Here is a 21,708-nt window from a genome sequence, read left to right as displayed (position 1 = left end):
GCACAACGGACACTAATGTTTTTGTCACTTTTTATGGAATCAAACTCAAAGTAAGGTCAGTACTTCCACGCTTTAAACGCTGCACGCTCATACTCTCTCCCGCACTCGATATATGATTCGTTGTTGATCTGCACACAGCTGTTGTCACAAACGTCGCACTCGCTTACGTCACTGTCGTGAGACATTCTCGCAAAAAAATCACGGTTTTAGTAATGCAGTAACGCAGCGTTCCTACGGCAAAGTAACGGTAATCTAATTACCGTTTTTGCAATAGTAATCCCTTACTTTACTTGTTACTTGAAAAAAGTAATCAGATTATAGTAACGCGTTACTGCCCATCTCTGTTTATAATTATGAAGGGTTAATGTAAAACTATTGCCAAACAAACTCCAGACACAGAAATGATTGTGTTTTACACCAGTAATAATTAAAGCCATAAAGAAATTGCATTAATGTTATAGTGACACAAAATTTGAGGACCCCCTGAAGAGTCAACAGCTATAAACATCATAAAGCCGACCACTATTACCTGCTGCAAACATGTCTGCTTTGAACGAGTGTTAGTGCCACATTTACCTCACTTATACTTGGAAGGTGAAAAGCATCTGTCCTGCTGTGTTGTATTACAGGCCGAGCAAACCTGTTATGAATACTAATCATTGAGAGGAAATGATTGTGTTTAGTAAGGAAAGATGATTGAGCATGCTAGAGAAGCACGAAAGCAAAGAGCTCGACATTTGCCGTGATCTCTAAAACCCTGTTTCAATATCTGTGGAAATGAAGAAGTGTCTCCCGAAGCAATAAGAACCAGCCCACACTCCGTCTTATGATATTATTAAGTGATATTCCCGAGGCATGATGCCCCATTTAAATTGAATAGAGGACAGGAGGGATACTGTTTAAGTAATAATAATGGTTTTCTAGGATAGTCAAGAGCTTGTGTTATACTGTACCTTGGTGTGTGTGCGTGTTTATGTTTGTGTGAATAAATTGTAGCTCAAAACCATAGTTTGAAAATTTGGAATGTCCTCTTGACAACTTCAAAGGGCTGTTTAGGGAATTTTTTTCCCCCGAGTGTCCTCATACAGACAGGAAGTGTCGTTATGGAAATTTTATGAGTTAAAGTTTTCTTCATGCACAAATGAAGTTTAAAATACAGATATATTTATATAAAAATTCACCTCAGCCCAAGACTAATTTAAACATGGGACTCTATGGGAACTGACCATAGACCATACATAAAAAATGAATCCAATGATGTCCCTTGGTTAGTCCCTTTGTGAATCCTCCAGTGCTCTCAGAGTCGTCATCTTGGTATTTTCATATGGGACCCGAGGAAACAGCAACTTGTTCATTATTAGGTAGGCTTGTGCTCATCAGGAAAATGTTTATTGTTGTCATAGAGCAAGAGAGCCAAGGGCCATTTTCACAGACTTCGATTGAGGTTTTGCAGACATCTGACCAATAACCACATGACATGAGCTTCTCTGCCATTTTGAATATGTGACATTTATTGCATGACAATGTATTTTCAAGTGAGTAAGGCCCCTGTCACACACGCCTGTCCGTGACCATCAGGCCACCACCTGTCGTGAAGGAAAAGTGGAGTATTCCCTAATCGTTTGTGAGTGGCTGCTGGAAGCTGGTACAGTGACGGGGGAAAATGATTTGTGACTCTCCACCTGTGGCCTGTTTGTGTGGCAGGTCTCATCTGCAGCCACTGGAGAGGTGGTGGGGCTTGTTTTCAACACCTGGCTCAGAGTGCCAGCGCTCCATAAAAGCCCTCAGAGGTCAGTTTTGCACTAAACATCTTTCTTTCACTTAAAATAAGTAGCCTTTTAGTTCTTTGTTTTATCACATCCATGCAATCTGGTTTCTGTCATATTGGTCTCAGCCACACAGGCCTACAGACCAATCAGTGATCCCCTGGGAACAACCTTTCACTAGAGAAAAATGTGCATTTCTCAACCAGTTGATAAAGAAATCCTTGTGAAATTCCGCCTTCAAAGTAAAAGCTGTGCCTCAGAGCTGTAGACAACAGACAACTTTTTTTGTGGGCCATTTGTAGTTTTTGTTGCACTTTTTCAAGTTTCATTATCACTGGGCTACTACTTGCATAATATTTGCATGAAACATGAAAAACTCCAGCAATCACTGTGAAGCTTTTGGTGCAGCACCTTCTCTGCAACCTCCAGAAACCACTGCCAACCAGTCAGGCAATGCAAATTTTCCCTAGCAACCAGTGGTTGCATCACATCCAAATATGATGGACAGTTCTTGAGCAATATGATGCCATATGAGGAAAATAAATACAACTTCTTTTTGAAACAGAGGACCCCCTCCCACCTGGCAGTCATCAAAAACGATGCAGGTTTGAGGCTTTCATTTTCAGACCGTAAAGCTATGTCAATCTTTTTAGATCAAACCTCAAGTGGCCATCTGACAAATGCAGTTTTTGGCAGTCAGAACTAAGTCCAAAGATGAACACACCCGCTACTGCAGCTATGACCTACCTTCCACAGAGACTTTTTTTAGACCTCCTACTTCTACAGTATGTCTACCCTCCCCTGAATATAAAGGGAACACAGCAATTTTCTGTATCAACAATAAGCCAGGTTGTCCTTGAAGCTTCTGTAGATGAAGAACAGAAGACAGTTACGTAATTACGCTTCAAAAAGGCTCCACCAAGCCCAAGCCTTCCAGGTTTATGAGTTCACACTTCCAAAGATCCATCACACGCAAGTACTTACATTACAGGTTCCACATTGAAGAGCCAACTGCAGTTGCCAGTGCCACAATACATTTACGGAGATGCAAGCGCACATTGTTGGGCACAAAGAGAAAGAACACATGCAGACACCCTCACAAACACACATACCAATTACCTACACAAAACAACAAGGAGAGAAAGAATGAGAAGGATAGAGAGCCTAATTGCTATAATTATAATCACCCACTCAATGAGTACAAAAGCTGCAATAACAATTATAAGTTGTTTAATGCAGATTCTGGTAAGAACTTCACTACAAACCATTTTGCAGGGGATAAAGTTTCCAGATTAGTTCCTTTAGGTGTTATCCAGTTACTGCACATGTTTGGGGAATAAACACAGCTGCGATTTTCTAAAGACCACACAAAAAACAAATTCTGCGACTGAGTTTGGACTCCAAAACACGACAGAGTCGTCATGAGTAAATGCTGCAGTTATTATATGTGGTGCATAATGAGATAAAAACTATTGTGTCTGCCTCAAACCAGTCTGCCCTCATTTGAATGGTAGCAGCTGGTCTGAGAGGCAGAGAAAGAACAAGGACATGGCTTTGACCTGGTTTGAATGGGAGAGCGCTAATTAGAACGGTGATTACTGGTTGTTAGCGCCGCACAGGGGACATGACTGAAATGATGTGCGAGGGCTGCAGCCAGGGAGTTAACACAGCAAGGGAGAAAGCAGTAGATGAACAGCGGGAGAAAGAAACTGAACAGAAAAGAGAAGAAACAGAAAATAGCATTCAGTGAATGCAAAACCCCCCCAAAAACAGCCAAGTGAGGCAAAGCTGACGCCAGGAAATAAAAAAAGAAAAGATAAGGAGGGCGAGTGGAAGAGGCAGAAAATAAGAAGAGGAGATCAAACATTTGCGTTGCCTAAAATCAGGAACAACCACTGCGACAGAAGAGGAGTTGTAAGAAGAAAAAAGGAGGTACAGACACCCCCACCCCCACAATGAGCTGAAGTGCTATTGTGGTTTTGGTAATCACCCAACCATCGATGTGAAAGAAAACCTCCACTATCTGAGCACAGAGGAAACACACGGATAAGAGAGAACACGGCTAATCACTTATTATCAGAGAAAAACAACTTTATTTGTGGTCATAGTAAAATATCTGTCTGAACAAGCTATCCCTTTGCATGTGTGGTAGAAAACAGTGTTTTGCTGTGTATTATCTGAATTTGTAAGTTTCAAAGGCCCTCAGTCGATGAAATTCTCTCAGAAGAGATACTTTGTATCCTCCTAATGGTGAAAAATCAAGGTGTGTGGTAAGTGGGGTAGGGTGGCGGTGGTCTAGGCTGGATTAAGGTTTTGGATGGTCTCACGGTGCTCTTGGTACAGAGAATGGAAGGCCCGAGCTAAACAGAGGAGAGGAGCATCACAGTTCTCCATCTCTTTCTGTAAAAGACAAACATGAACAGACAGTAATCACTGTATTATAAAAAGATATAAAGAATGGGATATTTTCCTGCATAGTTCATCCTTCAGATGTGGGAACTGTTAAAGTCTGCCGTGAACGCTGTGTCGATGTGCTCACTCACAGCTGAGGTCTCGTGGTACTCCAGTCCCTGACTCTGGGCCCATTCCTTGGCCACAGATGCCTGTACCTCTCTTCTAGCAGACAGATCTGACTTGTTGCCCACCAGGACACCTGGAACACATGCAAACAGAAAGATGCACTTAGAGATGCACATACAGTAAACACAGATTCAAGACTTATTCCAGAAGTGTTGTTGTTTGTTCAGTTAATGCTTGGAAACTTGTTTTTAAAGATTTGTAGTTAAACGTGTCTTTTTTTTGGTGGGTTGCAAAGTGGCAACAAAGGGGTGCAGCAACAGGAATGCTAAAGCTGCACAAATAGCTCACCTTACATGACACTAACAGGGTAGATGGGTATCATCTGCGCTATCGTCTAATCTGGGCTGACATTGGGTCCACATACTCAGGAAATTCAAAAAGTTCCAAAAATTCAAAAATTCTTCTTTTATGGCATCAGACTAAGTGATGCATTTGAGATGTTTGTAAAGATTGTGGGTCTTTATTTAACTATTAACAAGTTAAAGTAACGGAACAATTTATCTGATTCTTACCAATTCGTTAATTATTGAAATAAATTCACATCAATGGCAACTGCTGACATATTACACTGTCATTATTCCTTATTTATTCAAACAAAATCCAGAAACAATATCTGAAAAGCTAAGTACACCAATAGTAAACAGAGCAATAAGTTATTCAACAAATTCAGAGTTCCATTTTTCTCCAAACACTGTGCACTATGAGCAAACACATCCCCTTTGGTTTCATCTGTCTAAAAGATTTTGTTACATAAGTCTTGTGGTTTGTGAGTTAATGTTTTGAAACTTTTTTTTCACAGATTTGTACTCAAATGTATTTTTTTTCAGGGAGATGGTGGGTTGCAAAGTGGGTTACATGTGTAAGTTGGCTCAGCTGATACCCTTCTACACATACAACTGGCTATCTTATGTAACACATGCTGTTTATGCAGCTTTAGCCTTCCTGTTGCTGCACATCTGTAAGCCACCTCAATTTGACATACTCATTTTATCTTTAACAATTGTGGGGCGATTGTGGCTCAAGAGTTAGGAGTTCGCCTTGTAATCGGAAGGTTGCCGGTTCGAGCCCCGGCTCGGACAGTCTCGGTCGTTGTGTCCTTGGGCAAGACACTTCACCCGTTGCCTACTGGTGGTGGTCAGAGGGCCCGGTGGCGCCAGTGTCTGGCAGCCTCGCCTCTGTCAGTGCGCCCCAGGGTGGCTGTGGCTACAATGTAGCTGCCATCACCAGTGTGTGAATGTGTGGATGACTGGATATGTAAAGCGCTATATAAATACAGGCCATTTACCATTTAACCATATTAAAATTACCGCAGCTGGTAATATCAGTCTTCTTCTGACCACAGTGGTCTTGATTAATTTCCCTCCCTTTTATTTTCCGTTTCCCAGTATTTCATGTTCTGTGAGGTGTTACCTGGAACATGGAGACCCTGGCAATGAGCACGGACTCGTTCCAGCCAACGGCTGCAGTTAGCAAAAGACTGCTCACTAGTCAGGTCGAAAACCAGGCACAGCAGCGAAGGTTCCCCCCACTACAGAAAGGAACGAGTGGTGATGAGGTGGGAAATGTTGGTTTTTATATACAAGGAATGAGGGAAGTGGGACAGACATATGATTGGTCCCACATCAGCTTACTTTTCTCTACTCGTGTAGCAAATCAAATAATACTTTACTATGACAGGAGGTGAAGCTCTAGATGATGAATTTATCTAGTATCATGCAGATTAAAAAAAATCCAGGGAACGAGTCTCACCATCTTCTCACAGGAATCCACTAATGTCTCCTTCCCTGCAGAGTCTATGATGTAGAGCTCCTGGTGGGGAAAAGCAGAGAAAGGGGGAGACGGACGAGTGTTATTCACGGGAAGTTAATCAAATTACTTCACATTATCTTTTATAAGGACATTAATCTTAGACCTACAATACTGCCAAATAGCATACTGAATTCAGATGAAGAAATAACAATATTATATGTCTGGGAAAGCTTCTTCCACACTGAGTGATGGATTCCAACTGTCAGCATTTTAAAAACAGACTGGCGGCTGCCAGTGCTCCCCCTCGGCCTCCTAGTCGACACAACTATCAATTTCAAAATCCTACATGGCCTTGTTCTCTAGTTACTGCATTCACAAACTTAAGTGTCCATGCAGCCCACTTGGCGGGGTGACGACAATACTCCATCAGCCTTTTACAACCATGGCTGAGAGATGAACTTTAAGCTGTGGTTGGGTGGCTAATATCTGTTGCTTCATTCAACAAAATGTAGCCTCCACCTAGAGTCCTGCAATGGATTCTAGGCACATGGTTGGACTCACCACGCTGTCATTGGTCGCTGGGATGTTGATACACTTCATCAGCAGCTCCACGCCTGTTGTCTGCCAAACAAACAAGGCTACAAATGTTAAATTAGTTATGTGACGTAAAGCTAAAATAAACCTCTTCATGATGGATCTGGCATGCCTTTGTCATAAACAATCACTCTTTCTGTCACATTATGGGCGTGCCTGTCAAAATGCATTTACAATCTGCAACAGCTGAAGAGAAGAGAAGAGAAGAGAAGAGAAGAGAAGAGAAGAGAAGAGAAGAGAAGAGAAGAGAAGAGAAGAGAAGAGAAGAGAAGAGAAGAGAAGTTTGTTGTCGGGGAGTTACCACTGTCTAGTCTGATGTATGGCAAATGTCAATACATGTTGACTGTTGTTCTGATTTGGCGCTATATTTAATTGAATTTAAAGTATTTTAAGCCTTTATATCACCTAATGTTATGGTAGCATTTGTTTGTAGCCATACTGAACTGATGTACATATGTGTCATGTTCAGTTTCCTTTTTTCTTATCTGACTATTTAGCTTCTGATGGTCCACTATGTTCTAAGTTCTTGCTCCCTACTTTGTGCTGTTATTTAGAGGTACGCAAGTATTTTACAAAGGACTTTTAGAACAATTTCACTAAAAACAGCTGCAACAGCAACCGAAACTGACATGACAGTAAACCAAAGCAAAAACAACTTGGCCATTAACTCAAAAAGGGAGTCAACAGAGGCCATTAAAAAAAAAAGAATAGGTATGACTGTAAATTTTTCTTTTTTAGAGTTATATCTACTGTGAAAGAGAAAAAAACTGACTGTTTATGTGAAAGAAACACAGAAACAGTCAGTGTGAGTTTTTCTCTTTTGTCAAAACAAATAGCTGGTATAGCTGTTTACTAAAATGAATGTTGAATGTTCGTCACACAAAAGCAGCTGCAAAAATATTTCGAAACAATAAGAATGACACAAAAAGAGCTGTAGTGGCTGCAAACCTTCGTCCTCCTTTGCAAGGTGGAGGCAGCTGTTTTTTGAATCTGCCCCAAACTACAGGAAACATCAGCTATTTGAACTTTGGTCAAACTGTCTTAATGTTAAACAAACTGCTGAAGGTAGTTGGGATCTTTTAGTACAGAGCAAACAGAGGTAGCTGTTAAAGGAGATAAAGTGCAGGCAGTAGAGAGGAAGGACGATATCACGAAGTCACCTTCTTTACAGGCTACGAGATCTAAAGAAATCCTAAATGGACCAGATAGTTGCAGGCTGCCTTTCCCCCTCCAACTATTCACTGGTATGAGATCAGTGATGACCTTGAAGAAGTGAGTTGAGGTTTCTTCACATCAGCATCTAACTCTAAATTGATCTCATCTCCTGAGCTCACACTTAACGAAGCATGTCAAATGCAAGAGACTAAAATCCTGCAAACACACACGCACACACAAACGCACCGTGGACACTCACTGCCTCTGTGAAATACACACACACACACACACACACACCTCCGACCAACATTTACTCAATTCATACACACGCAGAGTTCATAACAAGCATCCAGCAGTACACACACAGACCATGCTGCAGTCCCACTTCAGAGCAGTCTAATGAGCTGGTGTGATGCATAGGAAGCTTCTTGCTGGAATGTCAATGAGAGCCTATTAGTAGCAAATAAGCTTGGAATATTGCTAACAGGCTGTCTGACATTTTCAAAGGAGGACGTGAGCGGAATGGCTGACAGCCTCGGCTACCCTTCAAAATCAAAAGTTGAAGAACATGAGGGATGACTTGGGCGTCTGCAGAAGGATTAACCCTTCACAGCACCGGTTAAGCCCCATATAGAAACACATATTGTGTCCTGTTTCCATCAGCATTTAAATCTTAAATTGAAAGCTGTGGGACACAGTTACTGGTATTAGATTAGAAAGGTCACCTATGGAGTACCCCAGGGATCAGTGATTTACAATCATGATATCAGTTAACATTTTTAAAAATGACACTAATTTATATTGCTCTAGGTTTTGCAGCAAACCTAGCTATTGGAAGAATCTGGAATAAAATAAGTAGAAGTAAAAAACCTTGTAAATACTTTGTTGTCCATTTATAGTTTTTAAAATATCCTATCCCTGTAAAAACACGCTAATCAGCTCCAGGAATGTGCACCCCAGCAAATTCACTCCATTCATCCAAAGGTCAGATCGTGCAGACCTCAAAGAAACCACGAAAAAACCCAAGAGTTACATCTTAGATTATACCGGCCTCAGCTAGCATGCTAAAGGCTAAAGTTCATGACAGAATAAAAACTGAACAAGTATGGCTTGTTTGCAAGGACTGCCAGGAGAAACCCTCTTTTCTCTAAAAACAACATGGCAATACAGCTTAGGTTTGCAAAGTTGCATCTCCACGAACCACAAGTTGTCTTGAACAATATCCTTTGGACAGTAGAGACCAAAGTGGAGATGACTGGCCATAATGTACAAACATCGAACAAAAATGAAACACAACTCATACCCTCTGTCAAGCATGGCAGTAGAGGAGTGATGATTTGGACTTGTTTTGCATCTGGGCACCTGGCAAAGTATTGAGATGTATTCAGATCAGGACAAATCTAGGAAATCTAGAGCAGAACGACAGAAAAAATAAAGAATCAAGGGGTTGCACAATGGCCCAGTCCAAGCCCAGATCTCAACCCATTTGAAATACTGTGGTCAAAGTAAGAAAACAAGTGGTCACAAATCTCAATAAACTAAAGCAAACTCGTAAAGGAAAAATTATTTTGAAGCATACGTAAGTTCAATAAGGGAGATCTGTAGTCACACATCTGTATGCTTGTCAGGTATTGGCGGCTAATCTAAGCTTTACATCACCTCCACTTTCCCACACTGTCAAGCTGATTGTGACATCACTGGTCTAGTCCAATCATCTTTCTGCCGGCCTTCTTTAGGCCAATCAGCCTTCACTCCACATACTTTAAATCTCACTGCGTATCTGTGTAGCATGAATAAGGCACGGCGGGACCACGGAGCGACGTTCAGAGCCAACTTTATTTGATTCACGTCACACCACCACCAACCCCTGAGTCCCCGTGTTTTAACACGGCGGGCGTGATTGCGGATGCCGTGCAGGTGCGTCCGCACGGCCCCGCAGACCACGCCCCACCACAATCTGTCATTCTCCTTTGCAGACGCCTTCATCTACTCCACCACCTCCTCATCACCGCCTCTCCTTAGTCACTCAGGCCCTATTCAAGCCTCCATCTTCATCTCCACCACCAGAGTCTAGACTCCAGGGGATCTTGTCCTAATCCCTATCACCACTGGGATGTTCTTCTGCTGTGATGGGTCATCGGAGTGTAGCCGCCAAATGCCTCAAATTGAATTCTTTACATCGACAAATCATGTTCAGTTCCTTCTAATGATCTCTCCTTATTGAACTACAATGATGCAGGAAACTGATAAAGTCATACAGAGAATGATTACTTCAAGCTGCTAGAAGTGGTTCAACAAGCTACTGAATCAATGGGCGTACTTAATTTTTTACAGGAGTGCAAAGAGTCCTGTTAAACAACCCAACTCAAAACACTGTTCAAAGTAACGAGAAGCAAAGAAAGGTCTATGGAGTCAGAACGAGAGGGAACATTAACGTGTTCAACAGTCCTGAGTAAGGGTTCTTCCTCTTGGGCGAAGCTCGGTAGATGTAAATATTCATACTTCTTGTGCAAATGTTGGAATTGAAGCCAAATTTGTACATTTCACTGTTACTACCCTCTTGAAAATACAAAGTAACTTCTGGATGAATAATTCGTGGTTTAAGAGCTTCAATTTTTTTTTCAAAAGTCAAGTTCCTTTTACATGAAGCACTTTACACCAAGTGAGTTAAGAAGTTAAAAATATTTCAACTAATATCAGGCAAGCGGTTGGCTACAAATAGGTGTTTTAACAGTTGCATGGCAACAGCAAAGACTGTGACCAGCAATTCCCCATGAGCATTTCTTTCAGAGTATTCAGCTAATAAAGTGGTGTCAACTGGACACAGAGCCTTGATTTACTGGCACAAATGCAGACCTGAATTTCTCTCCACTTACTTTCAAAGTTGAATCACTGCTTCTCTTCTTATTTTCCTGTTTGCTATGTATTTGAAGATTTTCACACAGCTCCACCTGTATCATTTCTTTAGATCTACTCATATTAGCTGCATTAGTTAAGAAGATGTCTAATAGTTTGACCTGGCATTCAGCAATCATGCATGCTAGGCCATTACAAACTGTAAAGGCCTCCCAATTGCAGCCTCTTTCTACTTTGTCAATGACCCGCTAGTTCACGGTGAAGAGACACACACAGCATCGCAAACAAGTGCCTACTGTATTAAGCCTATGCAGTATGAAGAAACTCATCCCTGTTGTTGTTTTGTGTGTATGCTGGTGTGTGTGTGTTTGCTAGTTAAGTACCTGTTCTGGTGGCTTTCCAGAATCCTGCTGTATTAATTATCGACGTTCCTGTCACCTCAGAAGCCCCAAAACTGCTGACACAGCAGGATCTGAGCAACCACACAGGCGCATGCATGCACGCACACTTGGCCTTTGTCCAGTAATTCATACACCAACCTGTTCTGTACCATAACCATTGCACGACTTTATGGTAAACTCACTAAATGTGAGTGGCTGTGTGTTGAGAAACCTGCATGAATATATATCCATACTCACGAGTTAATGCATGTACCGCACCTACACTTTCTTACTTTTGCAGTGCCCTAGCCCTTTAGAAAACTGAGGGAATCGCTGAACAGCCATGCCGCCATATATCACAGAGTCAGGTTAATGACATGGTTCCTTTTCTCGTGTAGATTAGCATAAATAATGCAGATTAGTCCTTCTCTGCGTCAGCATTAATTGCTACATTATGCTGTTGTGCACTTCAGTGAGTCCTGTAGTAAAGACCTCTGCAGGTCCTTGAAAAGCCTGCAAGAAGTTCCACTAAAGAAACTACATGCAATATAAACATAGTCCTCTATGACTAATATTAGACATGTTGATTTGCTATTGATGTATAATTACATCTTACTGTTTCATTAATTTGAAAATTCTACAGTTCTTGACTGATTGAGCAAATCTGAAGTAAACGACTACATGTGATTAACATCAGAACAAGTGTGCCTACTAAAGAAGCACATTTTGCCAATTACATGCTGATTAGCTGCTGCAGTGTCAGGCAGGACTGAACGCCTGGATTTCTGAGCACTTCACAGCACACAGATAACGCTATTCCCTACAAACTACTATCTATTCTGTGCTGGCAGTGAGCCAGCATTGCACTTCATGAGCTGCTCCTTCAAACCCAATTCACCTCACTTACCCAGCCTGAATACAAAAACATAAGCCTGTGGCTAGTCACGGAGTACACCCCGATCTATAAATCCCTGAACAACTTGTTTTACAGCTCCATTCCTCTGCTGATTGTGTGAATGGAGTACAACACATCCCTACTTACTGTTATAAGACATGTTATGCTGCCTACCCCACATACACTGCAGTATCTCTGGCATTGGGCTCGCTTTCTCTGTGTTATGTGACAGTGCTACACCAGGGGGCAGTTTCTCAGATGTGGACTGCTGCAGATGTCACAGACAAGTAGTCATTCTATTATACTTTGTTCAAGCCTGCTTGAAGTCCACGTGAAGGACATATCCATAGCTGGTACATTGGTGCAAAAACTGAAAGGCGTGCTGACATGCGCTCCGAGCCTCACATTCATCCTTACACAACAAAAGTAGTGAATCGGACCAAGTGTATACTTAAATACACAAAGTATAGCAGCTCCTCTATATGAACCAGGGATGCCAAACTCATTTTACATGGCCACATTCAACTAATTATGATCTTCAGTGAGCCAAACCAGAAAAAATCCTTTCTGTCTGTGTAAAGAATTCTAACTACACATTTAAGCCCGGAGAAATCTTAATATTAAAAAAAGAAGAGCAATTTCAACATTATGTCTCAGTTTTTCTATGAGATAAAGACCAAAAAAACCAAAAACAAAGTCAACAGTCAATAGTGAAAAACTGAAACTTTTCTGTAAATTAACCATTTATCTATTATGTCTGTGAAGGTTCTCAGTCATCCAGGTCATCGTAGTCAAAGGAGCTTGCAAAGAAAAGCGTCTGGACTTCTTTAAGTTGCTTGAAGACGTTTCACCTCTCATCCGAGAAGCTTCTTCAGTTCTAAGGTCAAATGGTGGAGAGTCCCAGATATAAACCTAGTGGGAGTATCCCCCCACAGAGGGACAAAGGACCCCCTGATGATCCTCTAATCGCCTGAGCCAAGGTGGGAAACTGGGCGTGGGTCCCAATCAGCCAGAGTTTCGGGTGTGTTCATTGTGAAACCTGGCCCCACCTTATCATGCGAATTCCTGGGACTCTCCACCATTTGACCTTAGAACTGAAGAAGCTTCTCGGATGAGAGGTGAAACGTCTTCAAGCAACTTAAAGAAGTCCAGATGCTTTTCTTTGCAAGCTCCTTTGACATTTATCTATTACTTATTCACTTATAGTAATTAATTGGTTATAAGTAAGTAATTAAATGGTATAGGTGTAGTATGAATGGCCACGGGGGAGGTCTTTACCAGCAGGAAAAGCTGTAAAACGTATTAAATTTATTCCTTATTTTAAATTTTTCAAAGCCCTCTAGTGGGCCAGTTTGGAATCTTTTCCAAGTTGATTTTGGCCCCTGAAGTCTTATGTTGACACCCCTAATATAAACTATCTAAAGATAAACCAAACTTCATATACACATGTCTATACACGTGTAAAGCGCCAAGTGTTGATTGCCACTGGTCCAGACCGGTATCACTGATTGCTACCATGGTAACAACAATAAATTATTATTATTATTATTATTATTATTATTATTATTATTATTATTATTATTATTAAAGCTCGCCATTTGCCAGGTGACAAAAATGATGTCAAACCGACATCACATCCACTTGCCTACAATACCACCTGAGTGTTGCTCCGGCCGGCCAAGTACCTTTTGATTTTTGGAACCTGAGGCACTGCAGGCAATCCAACCAATGCAGGTTGAAGATATGAGTGCCGTTTTTTTCTGCCATTTTAATGATATATCAGTACATGAGCTTGGAGATCCGCAGATTATGCAGAGAAATAAAAAAAAAATGAGGAAAAAAAAGAATATGCTTTTATAACTTCTATGCTTCTGGTTTTGACTTCTCCTGTACCAGTGACAATATGGAAATTTTGTCTGAGTGGCAACATCTATCGTTCAGGAGAATACGGATACCCCCACTGTATAAACTGAATGAAATGACCAATGAGCCAAACAAAAGACTGTCCTAACCCTTACAGATTAGTCTAAAGCAATGATGTCAAACTCATTTTATACCGTTGGCCACACACACCACACGTTGATCTTACGTGGGCCTAACGAGCAAAACTTTCTGTCATTGTAAAGATGTTTAACTACAAATGATCACATAGAGAGCTGTGGTAGCTCACCAAACTGTCCTGTATTTACAAAACACATTTTTTGTTAATTCACAGTAAATGTTGATTTTGTTACATATTTCTATAGATGGTGTGGAAAAAAACAGGCACTTTTCTATCATTCAGTTGTTTATCTCCTAGTCAATTCCTTTTGTTTTGCATTAATAGGAAAAGCTGTAAAACTTATGAAAGGATGGCCTTATGTTGGACACATCTGATCTAAAGTATGAAGACTCACTTCACTTGTGGGATCAAACCATGAGCCTTTCAGTGACTGTGTGTTAATGCTCTCACCATGCTGTAATTCTTCTGGAAGAGAGTGCCATCGCTGTAGAACATATGAGAAAGAGCACTTTTGCCCACTGCAGCATCTCCTACAGACACACACACACGGAAGAATACAAATATAATGTCCTGTGGTTGTGTTTACGGTGTCGTTTTTGTGAATTAATAATTAATAGTTTAATTTGTGTGTAAGGAGTTGGTTCTCGACAGAATTCATAATTAACCCCCCTCATTATCAGGGAGTTTTAGAGTTTAGTGTCTGGTTCACCATCATTTCTTTAAGTTGAAACATCATCACTCGGCAGTGATTGGTTTGTGTAAGCTAAATGACTGTAGCTACATGATAAAATAGACCCAACAAACGTCATCTTTCACATTTAGAATAGTATCAGGCTTGTATTTTTCGTCAGTCCTATAACAAGTAGGTTGAATCTGAAACATAAGAAGGACACAGCCTGTGGCTGGGGATGTTTCTGTAGTAAAAGGCTAGCTTTAGCCCCCGTTGCTTACATATCAGGTGGTGAAAACCTTACCGACCAGCAGACATCTCGCCCTTAACTTGACCATTACATGGGATGACTTCCGGTCTCTGTCAGGTAAAACTCTCTTGAAGCTAATCGAGCTATGTTTCTCTGTTTATCGGTCCATATGCGTTGGATTATCCTCCCTGCAGCCTCGGGAACATGGACACAAAGCGTCTCTTAGCAACCAGCCACGGGGATGTTTCATTGGTCCAGCCGGCGTGGACGTAACGCGTAATCGCGTTTTCATTGGCTTTCTGTGAGGACGTAAAGGAAGCAAAAGGCTACTTTTGCAGAGTGTGTAAGACAGAACTTACTGAAACAGTGTACAAACGTAAATACCAGTGTGCACAACCATTTATAACACCAATAAGCCGACTTGACAAAAGATTGATGGAGCTTGTTGAAGAACAGAGCAATATCACGTATAAAGCCTGAAGGAGAAAACAAGCGTGAGGTCCTTGCACATTCAGGCAATATACGGTAAGACCGCTAGAGGGCGGAATTTATTGCACCTACCAACGGCACCATCAATCATGGAGTTCAACGTTGTTGGGTGGTGGTACTGTTATACTGTCGTTTATTCGTGTAGAAGCATTCTAGTGTTTTAATAAGTGCTGTCGCACAAAATAACCCTTTACCAATATTTATTTTCAGCTCACACACTTTATCATATAACGTTGATTAAGTTAATATCATGTTCTGGTTTAATGGTTTAATCACTGTTTTTCCGCCCACCGTCGATAAACGAAGAGCGCGTGACTCTCTGTAGTGGTCCTGAGTACGTCGCTGTTTTTCTTTCTTTCTTTTTTTTTACTCGGGTGTTTTGACGAGGAGCGCTCCGTCCGAGGCGTGACAACGGAGGCGCGTTCACGGGGTCGCCACCGGCTTCTGCGCTGAACTAAAGGGAGAAAGCATCACTATCTAGCACCATCACAAAGCTTTCTTTACCCACACATAACGGAGAAATATTAGAGGTACATTTAAAACCAACAGCACGAGAGAACAGGTCGCCAAAGGAGACCGGGGGTGGGGGGAGACGCGCATCCCAGCCGTGCAGATTCAGCGGTAGTACAGTAGTGGTGATAGGGAGCAGTTTCGGGGATTTTCCGTTTCGGTTACCCGGTGCTCCACACACCCTGTGCCTTTGAGCCAGCAGCGGGGAGGGAGAGAGAGGAGGAGGAGGACCATGGAGGGGATGCAGGCATACGGAGCCGGGAAAGCCGGAGGAGCCTTCGACCCCGTCACCTTCCTCCAGCAGCCTCAGACCATTCTCCGCATAGTGTCTTGGGTGAGTTGGAGACGTAAAAACGAAAAATAACTTTGTTCTTGGATACACAGTTAGCTACAGAGGCCACCACTTTTTAAATCGTTCATATATGTTGTCAAATATGGGTTTGAATTAGCCGACTGAGGGCCCACACAGGCTTCATTTCAGAGAGGAGCTCCTATAGATACTGAAGGAAGCTGTAACATGCTTTGTGGTGTTTTGTTCTTTTAACTTTTGTTTTCACTTGTGTGTTTGGTGCTATTACCTGATCTCACTAATAATATTCTCCTCACGCAGTGGGTTGATGGGTTGATTGAACAGAGTCCCGATCGCTGTGTACAAAATCCACCTTCTACAGATGATACATTAGTGACCAGAGGATGTTTTCTCATGAGCACAGTGAGAACACAGTCACACAGTTGTTGGATTTCATAGAAAATAATTTCATAATAACTGTCCACCCTCCGGGCTCTGAGGAGGAGGAGGAGCACTAATGAAAGTAGCAACAGTAGGAGAACACTTTTGACAAGCATAGTAAACAGATGGCAACAGAAGTGCTCCCCAAAGTGTAGGCTCCACGCTGAGTTTTAAGGAAAATACATCCGAAATGTATGAAACCGGAGGTTTATTTATTCATATAATTAATCATTAAGGAAAATGTGCTCGGTATAAACTGAATGTATAACAATCAAGTTCATTTCATTTGACCAGACCATTGTTTTACATTGTACTTATGTAATTACATGGAAAATGTACATGTATTTAAGTGAGTTAAAGTCAGGATTTTGGGCAGCTTTTCTTCTTTTTAGTGCACTGCCAGGTGGTATTTTATAGGATTTTTGTTTTGGGTGTCTAGTTTTTGCAGCTGTACCTTTTGTGTCGTTTATATTTTGAGAGGAGGAAAATGCAATTCTATGTGTTTTCATTAGAAAGCATCAAGAACGTTCTCTTAAATTGTTGTAATTTAAGAAAGACAGGAAGTAAATATACTGCATCCATTCATAAACCGCATCAAGTGATGAATATCCAACGGAGATTGTTACAGTTTATTTTTTTAGATGAACATTTGGTGATGTGCAGCAATTAGGAAGGCATTATTGCACTTTGTAAAACATTTTTTTCAACAAAATGCAGCAGTGCAAAGGTTAGGCCCAGCAGTCCCAATAGTGTAGCTGTTGTAAGCTTTCAAAGAAGATTGCTGTATATCAGAGATGTTTCAAACTTTGGACAATGTGTATATTGTTCAGAACAACTCATATTTTTGTTATTTTTAACATATTTGGACAATAAGTTAACAGATAGTACTCCTCGACTCAGCAAGACGTTGTTGTTTTAGATTTTGAACTATACGATTGATTTTTGATAACAGTGCAATCTATTACAAAGAGCATATTATTATTTGTTTTAATAATAACTTTTTGATGTCTCCTTGTTTTATGCAAAAACAGGAAAGGATGTGGAAAGGTGTACTTCAATATTTTTTAATAAGAAAAATGAGTTGTAGTTTTTTTTAATCTAGCACTCATTCAAATTATCTTACACATGACTAAAGGCACTTCCTGACCACAGTTGTTGGGATTACCTGAAGGTAACAACCTACTGGGAGAACATCTTACCTTTAGTTATTATTTCTCTTAGTTTACATCAGTAAGAATGTTTATGTGATGTATTAGCCAGCTAGAAGTTGTGTGCTCGCAACAGGTTGGCTACAGCCACAACAAAAGGTTGTAGGAAGACATGATTGGAGTTTTGGGATTTTGTCCGTTAATGAAAGTAACTGAATGGGTGGTGGTGGTGCTAAAATACTAGTTTATGTCTGTTAAGCTGTGTTATATTTGGCATCATTTTTTTGTAGACGCAACTAAAGAAATGGGAACAAATTTTGTGTTTCTGCCAAAAAATACAATTTAAAATTGTTTTTTCCCCTCAGTTATGTGTTATGTGTAGACACTGTGCTGATTCACAGGTCAGTGATAATTGGCTTAACAAACACAAGAAACATTCCTCTGAAAATAAGTGAAAAAGCAGCCACTGTGCAATGAAAGACTCAGAAAGTCTGGAGCACCATTGTTCAAGCGCGTTTTAAAATATCACAAGAAAGTGTAGCTGCTTGGAAACAAAATAAGAAGAAATGAGAGGTGCTTCAAGACTTTTGCACAGTAACATAAAATTACAAGGGACTATTTTCTCTAATGTGCCACTAAGCCTTGGCGCTCTGCAGCTCGGGATAGCCTTTAAAAGCCTGACTAACAGATTTTTTGTTCCTGTATTACCTGCATCTCTATATTTTCACTGTACTGATTTTGTCTCTGTTGAGGCACCAGTTGGTTAAGAGAAAACACTTGCAAAGATTTTATAGTGTTAAAAAGTTAAAATTTCATTGTGTTTCTTTTGTAGCGTAAAGTCTGAACTTTAGCGTCAGTCAGGTTCTCAAATTTTAGTTTCATCTTAAGAGCCACAGGTTGCTTTCAGAGCTAAAATGTAAGCAGTTATATAATGTCAGTGACCAGTGTTGCGTCAATACATTATGCTTATAACTATATAAACCTAAGGTAAGGTTTGTATTGTATTGTACAGTCCTGACACTAAAGTGGGAGCTAAGGTTTTCCTCTTTAAAAAATTATAAATGAAAAAGTTTCTGTTGCCTGAAAGTGCCATAAACTTTCTTTGTATAATTAGAAATACAAAGAAAATGCATAGTTTGTGGTGACATAAACCGAGTTTATTAACCCGTTAGCCTTAAATAACAAGGCCAGTGGCTAGTGATGTGATATGTCTGTAAATCATGAATTTAATCATTGTAAAGCTTAGTTGTGAGGTCAGATTTTTGGCTGTATACGAGATATACTAATATGATGACGTACTTTGTGTATCATTTATATTAGTAAACCTGGCAGTTACATTTCTTTCACTGAATTTTTCTAAACATATGACACATGTTGTGCTGTAAATTCATCTGTATGCAGGAATATTTTTTTAGTCACGTAGGGAAAGCATATTTTAATATGGCACAATCTGATCACTGCTATTTCACCTTTTTTGAGAGTTTTAAGGTTTTATGTTGAAAGTATATGGCACAACTCAGTAGATATTTGTAGTTATACAATCTCTATTTATTATCTAGGGTTGCAGTTTTTTCCTTTTTTATTTTCTATCTTCATTTCTTAATCTTTATATTATTATTACTATTTCAATTAACTAAATTACTGCACTACAAAGGGGGTTAAATCGTATATTTAAACAATACATTTTACTGTTATGTGACTGTTTATTAATGTTCAAGTTACATAGTTGGGGTTAAATGGTTGAAGTTGTTTCTTCAAGCATTTAGTACTCAAAATCTTAAAAGTAGAAACCAAAACAGCACATGTTTAAATGTCTTAATGAAGAGTTTTATGGTCCTCAAAAATGTTTTCAAGATCATTTTTAGGTGACAGATCGCTTCAGCAGTGATTTTCTTACACATTTATAATTTTCTATTGATTTGACACTACCGCGACATCTTAAGTGACACTAAGACAACACTCTACAGGTATGGAGTGTCTTTATGACTCTTCACCACATCCCCTGTCCAGAGGTGTCATCAGAGCAGCAGCATGTCGCCATAGTAACAGGCATAGCCTAGCTTGTGATGTATCGTATCATATTGAGCCTGCAGCAGTCTGTGGGGGAGGAGACTATAACATTCACCACTTTAAAGGAGACTTCCTTAGTTCATATACTAGATGTCCCAATAGTGTAGCTGTTGTGGCTCTTATTGTGAAAAGGCAGTTGGCTTCAAGTCACACTTTCAATGGAAGTTAAAAACTGACACATGCAAACAAATAAAGTTTCAGCTTTTTCCAAGACTTCAGTGGGTCATATGCTTCCATATTTGTAAAACACACACAAACTGATGGATAATATGAAGCACGTAAGACGTAACAAACATGTAACAAACATGCATTTTCTTTCACAAATATCTACTTTCTACTCCTGAGATTGTCAAAACAGCCTCGTTTCTTTAGGTTTGACTCATTTAAGAGAAGATATTGTTTCACATCACTGCATGCCAAACATCCAGTGATGTGACAATCCTGTTAGTATATCCATTACTGTGGATTATTGCATAGAAAGATATTAAATAACCAAAAATACATAATTTATGCATCTTATGTCTAACAGTGCACACACATTCCAATAACCCCAAAGTGCCAGGTCCTTCACAAAAGAATAGCTGGTAGTAATGTCCTTCAAAGAGCTACTTTTTACTTTCTTGCTTTGAGTACATTTCAGAACTATACTTTTTTATTTTACTTGAGTAAAGAAGTTGAATTGGTACTTCATCTTCTACCAGAGTATTTTTGATACTAGTATCTATATTACTTAAATAAAGGATGTCTGTGCTTTTGTCACCTCTGACCCTATCCTTGTGCTACATATCATGTTCTTGTTAAACTTGTTCTCCTACGTTCTGGCAATCAGGAGACAAAGAACATCAATGAATTTAATGGACGTGTCAAAACTTTTTCTTCCAGAAAAGTGCTTTTTGCTTGCATCCGAAAGATAGAAGTTAACATCTTCAACCTCAGAGGATTTAACAATATTTTGTTAGCAATTCATTGACAGTGTAGCAGGCCATGCTCAGCAATAATGAAACTTTGTCCCTTCCAATGTGAACATCGCTTAAAGGTCAAGCACTTCTTAGCACTTTCCTGCAAGTCCATTATAGTGATGAACAGTATTTAAGATCCCATTCTGTAAAATTTAATGTCTGTTTGTAATGTAGAGGTAAGAGCAAACCAGGTAAAATGATAATGCCAGAAAGTTGATTCTGTTTATCTGGACGTAGTGTTTTCAGTGGGAGAACGGTTTTTCCACTCATCCAAGAGAATTTTTCAGTCGCAGGTTTCCCCAACCTTATAAACGGTACATTTGCATAATGACTGAAACTAGCACTACTAACGAACTATGGACTGTAGGTCAGTTTCATGATCATTAATATGCAAATCTTCATGAAGACTGATCAACAACCACTGATCAATGGCCATGAGTGCCACTCACAGAGAGTTGGGGAATGGCTGCAGTCACAGCATTGTAAGATGGCGAAAGATGTACCCTTAGGCCCCCTCCTCAATTCAGAGATGGTCTTGAGTGGCTACTGGCCTGTAGGTGTAAGTAGACTGCGGGGTCCTGGCCTGACGAGTTAGCTCTTATGTGTTGTGCCATCCGCTTCGCCAGAGGTTGTTTGTTTTTTCTGATGTATAAATCCTGGCAATCGTCCTGGCGATTAACAGCGTACACTATGTTACTCTGTTTGTGTCGAGGGACCCGATCCCTGGGGTGGACCAATTTTTGGCGCAGCGTGTTTTGGTGTTTGAAAGCCACACAGGCAGATTGTTTATAAAAAATGCGTCTCAGTTCTTCTGATACTCCTGACATGGAAGAGATCATCACTAAGGGTTTTCAGCTTTTTCTTGTCTGGATCACCCGGAGCTTTCTTTAGGTGCCTTCCCAGCT

The 21,708-nt window shown here is 40.3% G+C and overlaps 2 protein-coding genes across 4 annotated transcripts in view; one reads left to right on the top strand and one right to left on the bottom strand.

Moving 5' to 3' along the window:
- Positions 1 to 3,839: 3,839 nt before the first annotated feature.
- Positions 3,840 to 15,143, bottom strand: ift27 (intraflagellar transport 27 homolog (Chlamydomonas)). 2 transcript variants are annotated; one of them, XM_026171841.1, is made up of 7 exons: positions 14,952 to 15,143; positions 14,428 to 14,507; positions 6,657 to 6,716; positions 6,096 to 6,155; positions 5,757 to 5,874; positions 4,310 to 4,419; positions 3,840 to 4,166 (listed from the first exon to the last, which is right to left on the bottom strand). In XM_026171841.1, the coding sequence occupies exons 1-7, from the start codon at positions 14,983 to 14,985 to the stop codon at positions 4,062 to 4,064; spliced, it is 567 nt and encodes a 188-aa protein (XP_026027626.1). In that variant the 5' UTR covers positions 14,986 to 15,143; the 3' UTR covers positions 3,840 to 4,061. The 2 variants fall into 2 exon arrangements, with proteins under 2 accessions (XP_026027626.1, XP_026027627.1); XM_026171842.1 differs by having other exon boundaries at positions 14,929 to 14,980.
- A 313-nt stretch (positions 15,144 to 15,456) lies between these two features.
- The window catches only part of syngr1b (synaptogyrin 1b), a 30,855-nt gene continuing 24,603 nt past the window's right edge, over positions 15,457 to 21,708 (top strand). The window contains exon 1 of one of the 2 annotated variants that reach the window (XM_026171840.1): positions 15,457 to 16,230. In XM_026171840.1, the coding sequence (XP_026027625.1) occupies positions 16,129 to 16,230 (102 nt within the window). In that variant the 5' untranslated portion in view covers positions 15,457 to 16,128. The remainder of the gene's footprint in view (positions 16,231 to 21,708) is intronic. The other variant, XM_026171839.1, reaches the window with a different exon arrangement.

This window comes from Astatotilapia calliptera, chromosome 6, assembly GCF_900246225.1.
Source record: "Astatotilapia calliptera chromosome 6, fAstCal1.2, whole genome shotgun sequence".
NCBI classification, from domain to species: domain Eukaryota; kingdom Metazoa; phylum Chordata; class Actinopteri; order Cichliformes; family Cichlidae; genus Astatotilapia; species Astatotilapia calliptera.
The sequence above is the reverse complement of the archived record's forward strand: the minus strand, read 5'-3'. Positions and strand labels throughout refer to the sequence as shown.

Coding starts and splice junctions, on each gene's coding strand:
- ift27 (XM_026171841.1), bottom strand. CDS start 14,985: ATGGTCAAGTTAAGGGCGAGATGTCTGCTGGTCG. Junction 14,508..14,951: donor GGCGAGATGTCTGCTGGTCG/GTAAGGTTTTCA, acceptor GTGTGTCTGTAG/GAGATGCTGCAGTGGGCAAA. Junction 5,875..6,095: donor TGGATTCCTGTGAGAAGATG/GTGAGACTCGTT, acceptor TCCTTTCTGTAG/TGGGGGGAACCTTCGCTGCT.